Raw genomic sequence first — 14,648 nt, 5'->3', positions numbered from 1 at the left:
TTTTTTGGTAGCTTTAGTAGAGATGGGGTTTTGATCTGTTGGCCAAGCTGGTCTCAACCTCGTGGCCTCAAGCGATCTGCCCACCTCAGCCTCCCAGAGTGCTAGGATTATAGGCATGAGCCACTGCACCCAGCCAATACTGGCAGGATAATTCTAAAAGAACTTCCCCTCATCTGAATCTATCCCAGACTGGCCCTAGAAAAAGGGCAGCTCCTTCTGAGAAAGGAAACGGGAGATTGTGGGCTGTTCTTCCTACCCAAGTCCTTAGACTGTTGACAGTGATTCTGATCCCGCACCTGGTTTTCTGTTTCCTGGGCACGGTGATGGATTAGGTTTGGATCCATCATGCAATGTCTCCTCAGTCCCGTTTGTCAAGTTCACTCAGCAGAAACACAGACTGATGATCTGTTTGTGTCAGGGAAGGCTCAGCTGCCCCCAGCGGAGTAGGGAAATTGCTTCCCATCTCCCTGGCTTCCTTCCCGAAAGCTTCTGCAAATTTCCAGCAGAGATCTAAGTGGGTCCCTTGCATAGGAAGACTGGGCCCAGGTATTGGATCACCACCACCTGTGCTGTGGCTGGGCAGGATTCCCGAGGTAGCCGTGCAGACGCCGTGGATCCGTCCATGCCTGGATGGTTGTCTTCCTGCTGGATACCTGCAGTGAGACTGGAGCCATATTTTGGAGTTCTAGCTCTGGGCTGCTCCTGGCTGCCTTGAGTTGCTTTTGTCTCTCCCAGCTTGTGCATCCTATGGGGCAGGGCTGGGGTCAGGGTGACATGGACCCTCAGGGGGCTGCCGCCAGGCCGTGAGTGCTGGCAGCCTTTTGGGGCAGGTGGGCAGGAGACAGGCAGGACTCCTCCCCAGCTGCCCCAGCACCCCATGTGCCCCCAGAGGGGACGCTCAGAGTCAGGAGGCTGGTGAGTAGGGCCCAGAGGTGCCTCCTGAGGCACACATTCGTCTTGGTGCCCCTGGCTGTTAGGAACCCTGACTTGCCCTTGAAGCAGCATCTGAGCCCAGGAGGGTCTCGCTCCAGAACGAGCAAGTGGGCTCCTCTGGGCCTCCTGTTGGATGCTGGGAGGTGACGGCCATGGTGCCCTGTCCCCTCCTCTAGCTCAGTTTGCCACGCTGGGCCAGCTGAGCCCCCAGGAGCGTATGAGCCGGGAGACGGCGCTCCAGCAGAAGCAGGTGTCCCTGGAGGCCTGGCTGCAGCGCGAGGCGCAGACGCTACAGCAGTACCGCCTGGTGAGTGGGGTCCTGGACCTCTCCTGGGCATGGGTGCCACAAAGCCAGTCTCTGGGGACCCGAGGGAGGGCTGGGACCGGGATGAGAGCAGAACCTGGGAGGGCAGGAGGCCTTTTTACCTGGGGGCCATGCGAGGCAGAGCAGCTTGGCAAGGGGGAAGGGCCTGGGTCCTGCCCTGCCATTTCCCAGTGAGGCCCTGCGGGGTTCTCTGGGGGCCCAGAAGGGGCTGTTCTCCTCCCTCCCTCAGGAGTTGGCCGAGAAGCACCAGAAGACCCTGCAGCTGCTGCGGAAGCAACAGACCATCATCCTGGATGACGAGCTGATCCAGTGGAAGCGGCGGCAGCAGCTGGCCGGGAACGGCGGGCCCCCCGAGGGCAGCCTGGACGTGCTCCAGTCCTGGTAACGGTGTAGGGCGGCCAACGGGCAGGGCAGGAGGGGCTGCGGGGACCCCGACTGCTTCTGCCTCCTGCGCTGGCTCCTGCAGCAGACCCCCTCTGTCCAGCTCTTGTTTCTGTAGGGGGTGTAGGTCCTGATTCAGACTTTGGTCCACCGTCCTGTGCCACCTCCCCCAGGAAGGGGGCTGCTGTCCTGGGGGTAGGACAGGGCTCGGGTGTGCAGAGTGACGTTCAGACCGGTTGGGCCTAGTCAGGGTCCAGGGTCCCCTCCTGTGAACGTCTCTAATTCTTTGAGGCAGGGAGCTCTGCTCTTGCTGTGGGTGGGAAGTGTGGGGAAAGCACAAAGCCTTCCTGGGGGAGACCTTCCTGTGGGAGGAGGAGCCGTGTCTTGGGGCTGGGCTCTGGCCTGGAGTCTGTGCAGAGAAGCCACTGTCCTGTTGGCCTTGGGGCTCCGTGCAGGTGTGAGAAGTTGGCCGAGATCATCTGGCAGAACCGGCAGCAGATCCGCAGGGCTGAGCACCTCTGCCAGCAGCTGCCCATCCCCGGCCCAGTGGAGGAGATGCTGGCCGAGGTCAACGCCACCATCACGGACATCATCTCAGCCCTGGTGACCAGGTGACAGCTGCCTGTTGGCCATGCCTGGGGTTTGTGGCAGCTCCCATGGAGTGGGCGTGTGGGGGGCCGCAGGTGCTTTCCAGACCAGCAGCTGCACCTTCATCCTTGTCTCTCTTTGCCTCTCATCCCTCCCCACTCCGTCTCCAGTTCCTGTGGCTGCTGGGCGCCGCTCTTGCTCAGTTTCTCTTGTAGACACTGCAAGGGATGCCCTTGGGTGGCAGCCCATGGTAGCTGCTCCATTCATCTCACTCCCCCTCTCCAGCCTCTCCCTGGACTCTCACGGCTTCCTTGGGAACAGAGGCTGTGCCGTGCTCTTCTTCACCTGCTGAGTCCCTCGGGAGGCGGCCCCATTCCCACCACAGAGGGACCGAGACCCCTTTCCCGTGAGCCAGCCCCTCATCGTGCATCTGTCCCTGTGTCCCCTGCAGCACATTCATCATTGAGAAGCAGCCCCCTCAGGTCCTGAAGACCCAGACCAAATTTGCAGCCACCGTGCGCCTGCTGGTGGGCGGGAAACTGAACGTGCACATGAACCCCCCCCAGGTGAAGGCGACCATCATCAGTGAGCAGCAGGCCAAGTCTCTGCTGAAGAACGAAAACACCCGCAAGTAATTGTGCCTTTCCCCTCCCCTGCCCAGGCTCAGGTGTGGGCAACGTGCACCTCCTCTCTCTGTCCTCGCATCCAGACATGTCTTGTTTCCTAGTTCACTATGTCACCCAGGCTGGTCTCGAACTCCTGGACTCATGGAGTCTGCCCACCTCAGCCTCCCAAAGTGTTGAGATGACAGGCGTGATTCACCACGCCCAGCTGAGTATCAGCTCTTTACCCTGGAGATGGTGTGGCTGCCAGAGAGGTGAGGCTCATTGCCCAGCATTGTGAAGGACTATCACACCACCTTCTCCTGAAAGTGTATCGCTTTGCACTATTGTAAATTCAAACGATCATGTCAAAGCATCATTAAGCCTAGGATAGATGGACACTGCCCTTCCTCCCTGTGTCTGGCACATAGTAGGTCAACAAGTATGGTGCTAGGCTAGATGCGGTAGCTCAGGCCTGTAATCCCAGCACATTGGGAGGCCAAGGTGGGAGGATCACTTGAGCCCAGAAGTTTGAGTTGGACAACATAGGGAGACCCTCATCTCTACAAAAAAAATTTAAAATTAGCTGGATGTGGTGGTGCACGCCTCTGCAGTACCAGCTACTCAGGAGGCAGAGGTGGGAGGATGGCTTAAGCCTAGGAGTTTGAGATGACAGTGAGGTATGATTCCGCCATGGCACTCTAGCCTGGGCAACAGAATGAGAACCTGTCTCCAAGAAGATCACACAAAGTACGGCGTTACTGCCGTGTTTAGAACCTGTGCTATGTACTGAGGATGCCACTGTGACCCCAACAGAACTGGGCTGTCCCCAGCCCCTAGACCAGCAGAGCAGGCAGAGGCTGTAGCCATGTGACGGGGATGTGTAGGGCACCAGGGATCATGGTGCAGGACTAATGAAATGACAGTATTAGGCCCCTGGTGGAATTGGAGGTAGCTGGTGATAGGGAGGGAAGTCACAGAGAGAGAGGACTTTCAGGCAGAGCCCTCGTGCCTCGTCCTGAGGAAAGAGGGCAGAGAAGTCGTGTGTGGCAGAGAATGGGGAGGCAGTGTCCAGTGTCAGGCCACCCACAATGTATGCAGTGGGTGAATGAATGAGTTAGTGAATGAGTGATGTGGAAGACATGGCCTCATCCCTTGTCATCCAATTAAAAATGTTTACTGAGGCCGGGTGTGGTGCTCACGCCTGTAATTCCAGCACTGTGGGAGGTGGAGGCGGGCGGATCACTTGTGGCCAGGAGTTCACCAGCCTGGCCAACATGGCAAAACCCCGTCTCTACTAAAAATACAAAAATTAGCCGGGCGTGGTGACACATACCTGTAGCTCTAGCTACTTGGATCTGTAGTCCCAACTACTCTGAGGCAAGAAAATCACTTGCACCCGGAAGACAGAGGTGGCAGTGAGCCAAGATTGTGCCACTGCACTCCAGCCTGAGCAACAGAGCAAGACTCTGTTAAAAAAAAAATGTTTACTGAGTGCCTACCATGGGATTGGGGTGAAGATGAAGACAAGTGAGCTTCTCACCGCCTTTGAGCTTGCATTGCAGCGCTTTAAAAGATCAGGCAGGGCTACCAGGTGCGGTGGCTTGTGCCTGCAGTCCCAGCACTTTGGGAGGCTGAGGAAAGCAGATCACCTGAGGTCAGGAATTTGAGATTAGCCTAACAACAGGGAAAAACCCGTCTCTACTAAAAATACCAAATTACCTGGGTGTGGTGGTGCACATCTGTAATCCCAGCTACTTGGAAGGCTGAGGTGGGAGAATTGCTTGAACCTGGAACACAGAGGTTGTAGTGAGCCAAGATTGCACCACTGTACTCCAGCCTGACAAGTGCAAAACTCTGTCTCAAAAAAAAAAAAAAAAAAAAAAGATCAGGCAGGGCCAACCAGCCATAGATGCTGGCAGGAAGTTAAGACAGCAATCTAGGCTGGGCGTGGTGGCTCACGCCTGTAATTCCAGCATTTCAGGAGGCCGAGGCAGGAGGATCATTTGAGGTCAGGAATTCAGAACTAGCCTGGCCAACATGGCAAAACCCCATCTCTACTAAAAATACAAACATTAGCCAGATGTGGTGGCGCGTGCCTGTAGTCCCAGCTGTTTGGGAGGCTGAGGCAGGTGAATCACTTGAACCTGGGAGGTGGAGGTTGTGGTGAGCCGAGATGGCACCATTCCACGCCAGCCTGGGCAACAAGAGCAAAGCTCTGTTTCAAAAAAAAAATAAGTTGCCGGGCGCGGTGGCTCACGTTTGTAATCCCAGCACTTTGGGAGGCCGAGGCGGGTGGATCACGAGGTCAAGAGATCGAGACCATCCTGGTCAACATGGTGAAACCCCGTCTCTACTGAAACTACAAAAAATTAGCTGGGCATGGTGGCGCGTGCCTGTAATCCCAGCTACTCAGGAGGCTGAGGCAGGAGAATTGCCTGAACCCAGGAGGTGGAGGTTGCGGTGAGCCGAGATCGCGCCATTGCACTCCAGCCTGGGTAACAAGAGCGAAAACTCCGTCTCCAAAAAAAAAAAAAAAAGACAAGCCATCTGCTAGCGTCGGAGATGTGTTCAAGGCAGGGGTAAGGGAAGGCCAGCCTGGTAAGCTTCACCAGATAAGCGGTCCAGGAAGGCCTTTCTGGGGAGCTATCTGAGCTGAGACTTGAAGGAGAAGGCTAAGAGTGTTTGGGGCGACAGGAGGAGCAAGTGCCAATGTCCGAGCCTGGCATGTTCGGCAGACAGCCAGGCCCAGCAGGGCTTGGGTGTCCTGAGTGACGGGAGAGGAATTTGCTGAGGCCAGGTAGGTGGGTGGGTGTTGACCACCTCACAGGCTGTGCTTGTGGTTTTTACTTTAAGTGCCCTAGAAGGTACTGGAAGTCCCTGAAGCCCCTCACATCAATCTTGGTACCTGAGGAATTTCAAACTAATGATAGGTCCAGACCTCACCATGGGAGGCCTTGCCTTGGGGTGCTGGGCACCAGGTTGATGGAGAAGTCAGTCACCCAGAAAGACACTGAGAAACACTCTTAGGGGATGGGGTCAGGGGCTGCTGGCAGGGCTGACCTGAGTGAAGGCCCCCGCCCAGGGCATGGACGGGACCATGCTCCTGGCCTGGGGCCCTGTGTGGAGCTGGAACTCCCCTTTCCTTTGCAGCGAGTGCAGCGGTGAGATCCTGAACAACTGCTGTGTGATGGAGTACCACCAAGCCACCGGCACCCTCAGTGCCCACTTCAGGAACATGGTGAGGACGGGGCCCACTCTCAGAGGGCAGGTCTGCCCAGAGCCCCGTCCTTATAAGCAGCCACCGTGTCCCTGTTCCCCTCTCGCCTCCTGCCCTGCAGTCACTGAAGAGGATCAAGCGTGCTGACCGGCGGGGTGCAGAGTCCGTGACGGAGGAGAAGTTCACGGTCCTGTTTGAGTCTCAATTCAGTGTTGGCAGCAATGAGCTTGTGTTCCAGGTGAAGGTAAGGCCCCAGCCTTCCTGCCCTCACTGCACCAGCTCACCCAAGAGGGGAGGGGCCTGCCCGGGGCTTCCTGGCAGCAATGCTATTAGGCAGCCTGCTTTGACTCTGTGGGTACCTGCTTGCTAGGTTATAATCTGAGACTAACTCAGATAATTGGGGCAATGGGCTAAGAAGAAATCCGTTGTAGTTTTTGTTTGTTTGATTATGCTTAAATTTGTTGGGAGGGGCTTGTGTTTGGAACTGTGGGTGAGGAAAGTGGCTTCGTACCCGGTCTGGTGGCTCTCACCTGTAATCCCAGCACTTTGGGAGGCAGAAGAGGGATGATTGCTTGAGTCTGGAGTTTAAGCCTTTCCTGGGCAGCACAGTGAGAACCTGTATCTACAAAAAAAAAAAAAAAAAGTTGGGCATGGTGGCATGTACCTGTAGTCTCAGGCATTCTGGAGGCTGAGGCAGGAGGATCACTTGAGCTCAGGAGGCCAAGGCTGCAGTGGGCTGTGACTGCATCAATACCCTCCAGTCTGGGTGACAGTGAGACCCTGTCTTGAAAAAAATAAAGTGGACTGGGCATGCTGCCTAATCAGAGGGCATATGGTGGTCAGCCCCCATCAACTGAGGTTCCTTTGACTCCTGTAGACTCTGTCCCTACCTGTGGTTGTCATCGTCCACGGCAGCCAGGACCACAATGCCACAGCCACCGTGCTGTGGGACAATGCCTTTGCTGAGCCGGTGAGTCCCCATGGGAGCCCCACCCCGGCCCTCCAGGCCCTAGGACTCACCTAGGGTCAGCCCCCCACCTTGGGCCCCTGCTAAGCAGTCCTTCCTCACCCCAGGGCCAGCCCAGAGGTGAGGAGAGGCTGGAAGGGCTGGGGTACAGGGCGCCTGCCTTCCGCCGTGGCCTTGGTGCTCTGTCTGGGTTCCAGGTTCCTGGACGGGGGTCTGTGAGGTCTGTGACCTTGGTCTTCGGATCCTGGTCTGGGATCCTCCTTTGGCAGATGGCTTGGGTCCCTGCTGTCTGTCCTCTGTCCCCTGGTCTGCGTCTCTGTCCCTGAGTGCCACCACCCCGCCACCCTTTTCTTGCCCGTGTGTTTGTGTCACCTTTCTAGATTTGTCTCAGTCTCCTCTGTCTCTCGGTATCTGCATGTCTCGTGTGTGTGTGTGTGTGTGTGTGTGTGTGTGTGTGTGTGTAGTGTGTGTGTGTGTACAGTTCCAGCGCCCTCAATCTACCTTTTCTCCCTCTCTCCTCCACAGGGCAGAGTGCCATTTGCCGTGCCTGACAAAGTGCTGTGGCCACAGCTGTGTGAGGCGCTCAACATGAAATTCAAGGCCGAAGTGCAGAGCAACCGGGGCCTGACCAAGGAGAACCTCGTGTTCCTGGCGCAGAAACTGTTCAACAACAGCAGCAGCCACCTGGAGGACTACAGCGGCCTGTCCGTGTCCTGGTCCCAGTTCAACAGGGTGAGGGGCCCGGCCGCCAGCCACCTGCCAAGGCCCACCGGGGCCTGTTGCTCCTCCTCCTCACAGACAGGTTGCTGCCTGAGGCTAGCACCCCCTCTCCACCCCCAACCACCCTCTCCTACCACCAGGAGAGAAGGGGTCCCCTAGCCCCAAGAGATGCAGACAGGGGCTGCAGGAATTGCGCTCAGCGGTGAAGCCAGAGCCAGATGATGGAGGGCCCCAGGGCTGGCAGTCAGGATGGTTGGGTTCTGGGCCTGGATGTGTTTGCTGATTTTCTTTTTAATTTTTTTGAGACGCAATCTCACTCTGTCACTCAGGCTGGAGTGCAGTGGTATGATTTTGGCTCACTGCAATCTCTGCCTCTGGGTTCAAGCGATTCTCCTGCCTCAGCCTCCTGAGTAGCTGGGATTATAGGTGTCTACCACCTCGCCCAGCTAATTTTTGTATTTTTAGTAGAGATGGGGTTTCACCATGTTGGTCCGGATGATCTCGAACTCCTGACCTCAGGTGATCCACCCGCCTCGGCCTCCTGAAGTGCTGGGATTACAGGCGTGAACCACCACGCCCATGGCACTGGCTCTCCTGCCTCTTTCCTTGCTAGTTTTGGAGACCTATATATTCTCTGTGCCTCCGTTTTCCCGTGTATAAAATGAAGGGATGACTTTGGAGGCCGCATCCAGCCTGGATTATTCTGTATACCTCTTACTCCCAACCATTGGCTAGTCTTAGACCCCTGTGTCTTAGAAGCAAGTTTCCTCCCTGGGTCCCTAGAGTACAAGATGGGGACCGTGTCGCTTTATGGTCTGAAGGAGTGTGGTGGCCAACAGGGTTGAGGAACTGGGAGAAGGCTGGGTGAGGGCCAGGAGGGCACTGACTTTCCTGGGCCACCTGTGACCTGGGGCACCAGCCCTGACTCGGGGGTTCCTGGGTCCTCAGGAGAACTTGCCGGGCTGGAACTACACCTTCTGGCAGTGGTTTGATGGGGTGATGGAGGTGTTGAAGAAGCACCACAAGCCCCACTGGAATGACGGGTAAGGAACGGGGGCCGCAGGGACAGGGGTCAGCTGTGGGGCACAGGATGACCGTGGCTGTGGCCCAGTGGTAATGCTCAATGCTCCATGTACCCAGGGCCATCCTAGGTTTTGTGAATAAGCAACAGGCCCATGATCTGCTCATCAACAAGCCCGACGGGACCTTCTTGTTGCGCTTTAGTGACTCAGAAATTGGGGGCATCACCATCGCCTGGAAGTTTGACTCCCGTGAGTGCCCGTTTTGCCCACATTTCAGCCTCAAAGCCTCGTCTCCCATTCCCTTCCCCCCGCACCTCCATCGGCCCTCTGTCCTTAGAAGGTACCCACTGGGGGCCAGGTGCAGTGGCTCACACCTATAATCCCAGCACTTTGGGAGGCCGAGGTGGGTGGATCACAAGGTCAGGAGTTCGAGAACAGCCTGGCCAAGATGGTGAAACCCCGTCTCTACTAAAAATACATAAACAGCCAGGCATGATGATGGGCACCTGTAATCCCAGCTACTCAGGAGGCTGAGGCAGAAAATTGCTTGACCCCGGGAGGCAGAGGTTGCGGTGAGCTGAGATCGCGCCACTGCACTCCAGCCTGGCAACAAAGCGAAACTCTGTCTCAAAAAAAAAAAAAAAAAAAGAAGGTACCCACTGGGAAGCTTAGTTGGAGACGGCTGTGGCTTGGAAATGTATTCCCTTTCTATCGTTTTCCATTTTGGACAACCTAAAGTCAGCAGCCCCACAGACTCCAGGACCGCTGGACGAGTCCTGCAGTTCCCCGCTCACCCCTCTCTGCCAGGACCTAGGCTTGGTGGTGGTGTCTGCTTACCTGGTTTGCCGAGTAGAATATATCGCATCAGTGTTCTTCCCTACAGGCTGGGCTTGCAGTGCCAGCCAGTATATAAAAGCCCAGATTTCCCTTGCAAGCCTGCCTTAAAACCCCACAGCCTTGGTCCTCCTCCCGCTGCTGGTGGATTATGGAAATGAGGTTGTTCTTTTCACAGCGGAACGCAACCTGTGGAACCTGAAGCCGTTCACCACGAGGGATTTCTCCATCAGGTCCCTGGCTGACCGGCTGGGGGACCTGAACTATCTCATCTATGTGTTTCCTGACCGCCCCAAGGATGAGGTCTTCTCCAAGTACTATACTCCTGTGCTGGGTGGGTGCTGCTGCCTGACTCCCCCACCTGGGGCTCTTCTCCAGCCCATAGGCTGCGCCATAGGCTGCACCATGGGGACTCCTCAGGAGGAGCCCAGGGGCCATGTCCCCTGTGGGTTTTGGCCCCTGGGGCGGTGGAGAGGATTTCAGGGCTCACAGTTGAAGAGAGGGAACGAGAAACCCATCCCAGCTCTCTGCTCTGCAAAGTGAAAGCTGCCTGGATTCTCACTTCTGCACCCTTGGAGGAAGGGCTGCCAGTGCCGTCGGGTGTGGCCGGGATCATTCGAGCCCACAGCTAGCGCTCTGCTTCCCACCTCACCAGCTGCCCTCTCTACACCCCGCTCACAAACCTTCCCCCAAGTGAGGTATCAGCAGCAAAAGGGAGAAGTCTCTTCTTCCAGCTGCTGCCCCAGATCCATCGGTTGGGTTTGCTTGTTGATTCTCTTTCTTTGGCAGGGGTGGGGGCAGAGAGAGGGAAAGGAAATGGCCAGAAAGGGAACCAGGAGAAGGGATGGGCTTCAAGCCAGGGGTCTCAGGGACCCTCATGCGGGATTCGTCACCTGGTGTTTATTGAGGGTCCGTGGGAAAACTCATCCCAGCTGACACCACAAGGTGGTGTGGGCAGGAGACCGACTGTATGGGGTGTGGGCTTTCACCTGACTTGGGAGTCCCCAGAGACTTAGGTTCTCACCACGTTCTCCCCTTGGCAGCTAAAGCCGTTGATGGATACGTGAAGCCACAGATCAAGCAAGTGGTCCCTGAGTAAGTGTCCAGGTGGCTCCGGCTCTCCTTCTGCCTCTTTCCTCCTACCCCAGACCCTGCCTCCCATCCTGATCCTGGGCCTAGCTCTCAGATCCCCCAGGAAACCTGACTCAGCCCTGGGGAGGGACCTGGGCTTGGTCACGCTGTGCCAGTACCCGAGGCCCCACTCTTGCAGCTGGAGCCCCAGGGCCAGTGGGCACTTTGTCCTTCTATAGCCCAAGAAAGTCAAAGATGCCTCTTGGTGCCCTCCCAGGTCACCTGCCCCGGCCTCCCTGGTGGCTGAGCTCTGTTCCTTCTGCAGGTTTGTGAATGCATCTGCAGATGCCGGTGGGGGCAGCAGCGCCACATACATGGACCAGGCCCCCTCCCCAGCCGTGTGCCCCCAGGCTCACTATAACATGTACCCACAGAAGTAGGTGGCGTTCTTGTGGGGGTTGGTAGGGGAGGAACTGGGGACTTGGCCTCAGGCTAGACCCCTGGAAGGCTAGTGGGCAAAGAATCCAGAGCTCTAGTTAGGCCCAGGTCCAGGAGGAGTGAGATCAGCCAGGAAAACAGAGCATTTAGAAGCTAGACATAGCAGGAGCCAGTCCTCACTCTGGTACTAACTCTGCCGCTTCGGGAAAATGATCGAGCCTCTCTGATGCTCGTTTCCTTATGTGTGAAATGGAGGCAAGAATGCCTGCCTCATGAGAATGGGATGAGCATTAAAAGAGATGGTGCGGGTGAAGCATTTCCACAGTGAAGGGCTTGGAAGGGCTTGATACAGGTAGCTATGAATGGGGTAGTGGTTCTTGTTGTTGAGGTGGTTGTTCTTAAGAGTCTGGTGGGAACAAGGTAGAGAATTAATTTCCTCCCTCACTGTGGATGACCAGGCTGTGTGTCCGGGAAGTACCACCTTCCAGTGGGACCCCTGAAGATCCCAGGTTCGAATCCTGACTCCACCACCTCCCAGCCAGGTGGCCCAGAGCAAGTTTCCTGACATGGCCTTAATTTCCTCATCTATAAAATGGGGTCAATACCCACTCTCCAGGTGGCTGTAAAAATTGGAGTCATGTGCTTAAAAGGCTCAGCCATTGGCCAGGCGTAGTGGCGCACACCTGTAATCCCAGCACTTTGGGAGGCCAAGGCGGGCGGACCACAAGGTCAAAAGATCGAGACCATCCTGGCCAACATGGTGAAATCCCGTCTCTACTAAAAATACAAAAATTAGCCAGGTGTGGTGGCATGCACCTGTAATCCCAGCTACTTGGGAGGCTGAGGCAGGAGAATTGCTTGAACCCAGGAGGCAGAGGTTGCAGTGAACCTAGATCGCACCACTGCACGCTCCAGCCTGGTGACAGAGCGAGACTCTGTCTGAAAGAAAAAAAAAAAGCTCAGCCATTGTAGGTGCTCAGTGGATGGGGCCCACTGCATCAGTCACCTGGTTTTACAGATGAGGACAAGGAGAGGGGAAATGAATTCCCTAAGATGATTCCATGAGTTAGCAAGAGATGCGAGTCGAGTGGGGGTCTGCAGAAGCCAGGGGGCTGACTGCTACTCAGCTTGGGGTGGGGCGGGGGCATCCACCCAGAACTGGTCCTATTTTTATGAGGCAGGTTTGAGTGGCAAGCAGGCTGGAGGCTGTCCCCAGGGGGCTGGAGGCTGTGGGGCACACCAGCTGCCTGACATTCCCCTCTCTTTACCAGCCCTGACCCTGTCCTCGACCAGGATGGAGAATTCGACCTGGATGAGACGATGGATGTGGCCAGGCATGTGGAGGAACTCTTACGCCGACCGATGGACAGTCTTGACCCCCGCCTCTCACCCCCTGCTGGTCTTTTCACCTCTGCCAGAGGCTCCCTCTCATGAATGTTTGAATCCCAGGCTTCTCTTTGGAAACAATATTCAATGGGAAGCGTTCGTATACATTGTGAGTTTATACGGCTATGCATACTGACACCTCTGCAGGCATGAGTGTGCGTGTGTGTGTCCTGGTGCATGAGCTACGCCCGCCTCCCGTGTGCAACTCTGGGATGTGGCTGCAGCAGCGGTGGCCTCTTTTCAGAACATGGCATCCAAGAGCCCACTGGGCCTGTCTCTGTCATGGTAGAGACCAAGCCTCTGTCACTGCAGGCACTCAATGCAGGCAAACCTAGTCCTCCTGTGCGCTTCATCTGCTCAGCATCTATTTGAATGAGATGATTCAGATGGGGAGAGGAGACGGGTAACGTCTCTAAGCTGAAGTTCACTCCGGAGTGAGAAGCTTTGCCCTCTTGTGTGTGTGTGTGTATCTATGTAAATGCATCTGTCCTCATATGTTGATGTAACTGATTCATCTCTCAGGAGGGAAGCTGGGTTCATTTTCGAGTAATATTTTACACTTTAGTGAATGTGGACTTCAGACTCTTTGTGAACCCTCTGAGTGCTCTTCTGGGCCCTGTCCATGTCCTTAGCACAGAGGAGCCGCCCAGTTTGAGTGAGGCCTTCGGAGCTGCTCTGAATTAGTCCTTGCTTGGCTGCTTGTTCTTGGGTTTTATTCAAGTCTGTGATGCTGTTGCCCATGTTCCGCGGGATCTGCATCCTCTCCCCTGCGTCGGGCCCCAGCTTCTTTCCTTGCCTGTTTGTAACCTTGTCTAGGAAGAGGAAGAAAAGATTGGGTCTAGGAATATGGTGGGTGGACAGGGGCCCTGGCACTTTGCAGGGTTGGTCCTTTTGCCTGCCCGGGGAAAAAAAATTGCCGTGAAAGACAAGCTGCAGATCAGCCACGTGCCGCGTGCCTGTGGAATCTGGAGTGAGGGGTAAAAGCTGAGCTGGTTTGACTCTGCTGGGAGGTGGGGCCTAGGGCAGGCCTTGCGCTGTTGCGTAACTGGCTGCGGTCTGGGAAGGCCTTGCTCCTAACCTCACGATCCTCCCTCTGAGGCTGCTGGACTTGCTGTCGGGGCAGCTGGCCGCGGAAGATTGGGAGCCCAAGGCTGAAACATCTCTGAAGGGAGGTGGGGATAAGAAGAGGGATTCTTTCTTACTTTGTACAGAGACCACACATTTGTGTAAACAGTGTTTTGGAATAAAATAATTTTTTCATACATTTGCTGCTGTGGCTCCTGGTTGGGGCACTGTGGCCTCCCTGGAGCTGGGTGGTTTTTGTTTCTTCCCCACTGCATCCCTAATGCTGTCATGTTTAGTCTTAGATTTTAACTCAGCCCGCTTTGCTGTGGTTTTCAGGGTGCTGGCCACCACCTGGAATACTGTCAGTGTTTGTCGGAAGGCTAAGGAACCAAGTTAGGGGGCACACATTCCGTAGAAAGCAGGGGACTCGAGGTTTAGAGGAAAGATGGGGATGGGCGCGGGTGGGCAGCTCTCTGAACCAGGCCTCTCTTTAGCTGCTGCTGCTTCCAGCAGCCGCGAAGCTGACGGCGCAGTGCCCAGCGCCAAGATGCTTCTCAACCCTCGGGCCCAGGGGCAGCCCGAGAGCCGCAGCAACCGTCCCATCCTCCTCCCTCTCGGAGGCCAGCAGGTGGCACCACGCGGCTGCCGGCGACTGTGAGGCGGGGGTGCAGCCAGGGGGACCGGGTCGCCCCAGCTGGACCCCCGCGCCGCCAGCCCCTTGCAGTCGCTGGGGGCCTCGGGCTCAGGAACATGCGCTCCCCCGGCGAGGCTGGGAGCCAGGTTTGCGGGCAGGTTCCTTCTGAGCTCAGAGCTCAAACGAGGGAGGGGTAGTCTCGCAAGCCGCAGGAGGGAGGCGCAGGGGGCCCAGAGCAGGGGGCCCGCCGGGGTGGGAGAGGAGGGGCGGGGAGGGGAGGGGCAAGCGCCACCGCCCCGCCGGGCTAATCTGCTCTATCTCTTCGAGGGAAGGGCTCCGCAGCTCCCAGGCGTGGTCTCTAGGGTGCTGGGGCACGTGGAGGGGTGGGGCGAAGCCCCGTGGGCGCCTGTGCAGCTAAGGTCGGGGCGCTTTTCCCTGCATTATCACTGCTTGCTGCCGGGG

The 14,648-nt window shown here is 56.6% G+C and overlaps 1 protein-coding gene across 2 annotated transcripts in view; it reads left to right on the top strand.

Annotated features, from left to right (window-relative positions):
• The window catches only part of STAT5A (signal transducer and activator of transcription 5A), a 26,122-nt gene extending 12,373 nt beyond the window's left edge, over window positions 1–13,749 (top strand). For both annotated transcript variants that reach the window (XM_017509408.2, XM_037731633.1), the window contains exons 6-19: window positions 1,110–1,240; window positions 1,488–1,639; window positions 2,095–2,250; window positions 2,679–2,858; window positions 5,983–6,070; window positions 6,171–6,293; window positions 6,927–7,019; window positions 7,542–7,748; window positions 8,685–8,779; window positions 8,877–9,007; window positions 9,771–9,926; window positions 10,636–10,687; window positions 10,989–11,099; window positions 12,373–13,749. In XM_017509408.2, the coding sequence (XP_017364897.1) occupies window positions 1,110–1,240; window positions 1,488–1,639; window positions 2,095–2,250; window positions 2,679–2,858; window positions 5,983–6,070; window positions 6,171–6,293; window positions 6,927–7,019; window positions 7,542–7,748; window positions 8,685–8,779; window positions 8,877–9,007; window positions 9,771–9,926; window positions 10,636–10,687; window positions 10,989–11,099; window positions 12,373–12,535 (1,838 nt within the window). In that variant the 3' untranslated portion in view covers window positions 12,536–13,749. The remainder of the gene's footprint in view (window positions 1–1,109; window positions 1,241–1,487; window positions 1,640–2,094; window positions 2,251–2,678; window positions 2,859–5,982; window positions 6,071–6,170; window positions 6,294–6,926; window positions 7,020–7,541; window positions 7,749–8,684; window positions 8,780–8,876; window positions 9,008–9,770; window positions 9,927–10,635; window positions 10,688–10,988; window positions 11,100–12,372) is intronic.
• The last annotated feature ends 899 nt before the right edge of the window (window positions 13,750–14,648 follow it).

The sequence above is a fragment of the Cebus imitator genome, unplaced genomic scaffold (assembly GCF_001604975.1).
Source record: "Cebus imitator isolate Cc_AM_T3 unplaced genomic scaffold, Cebus_imitator-1.0 Scaffold415, whole genome shotgun sequence".
Classification (NCBI taxonomy): domain Eukaryota; kingdom Metazoa; phylum Chordata; class Mammalia; order Primates; family Cebidae; genus Cebus; species Cebus imitator.
The sequence above is the reverse complement of the archived record's forward strand: the minus strand, read 5'-3'. Positions and strand labels throughout refer to the sequence as shown.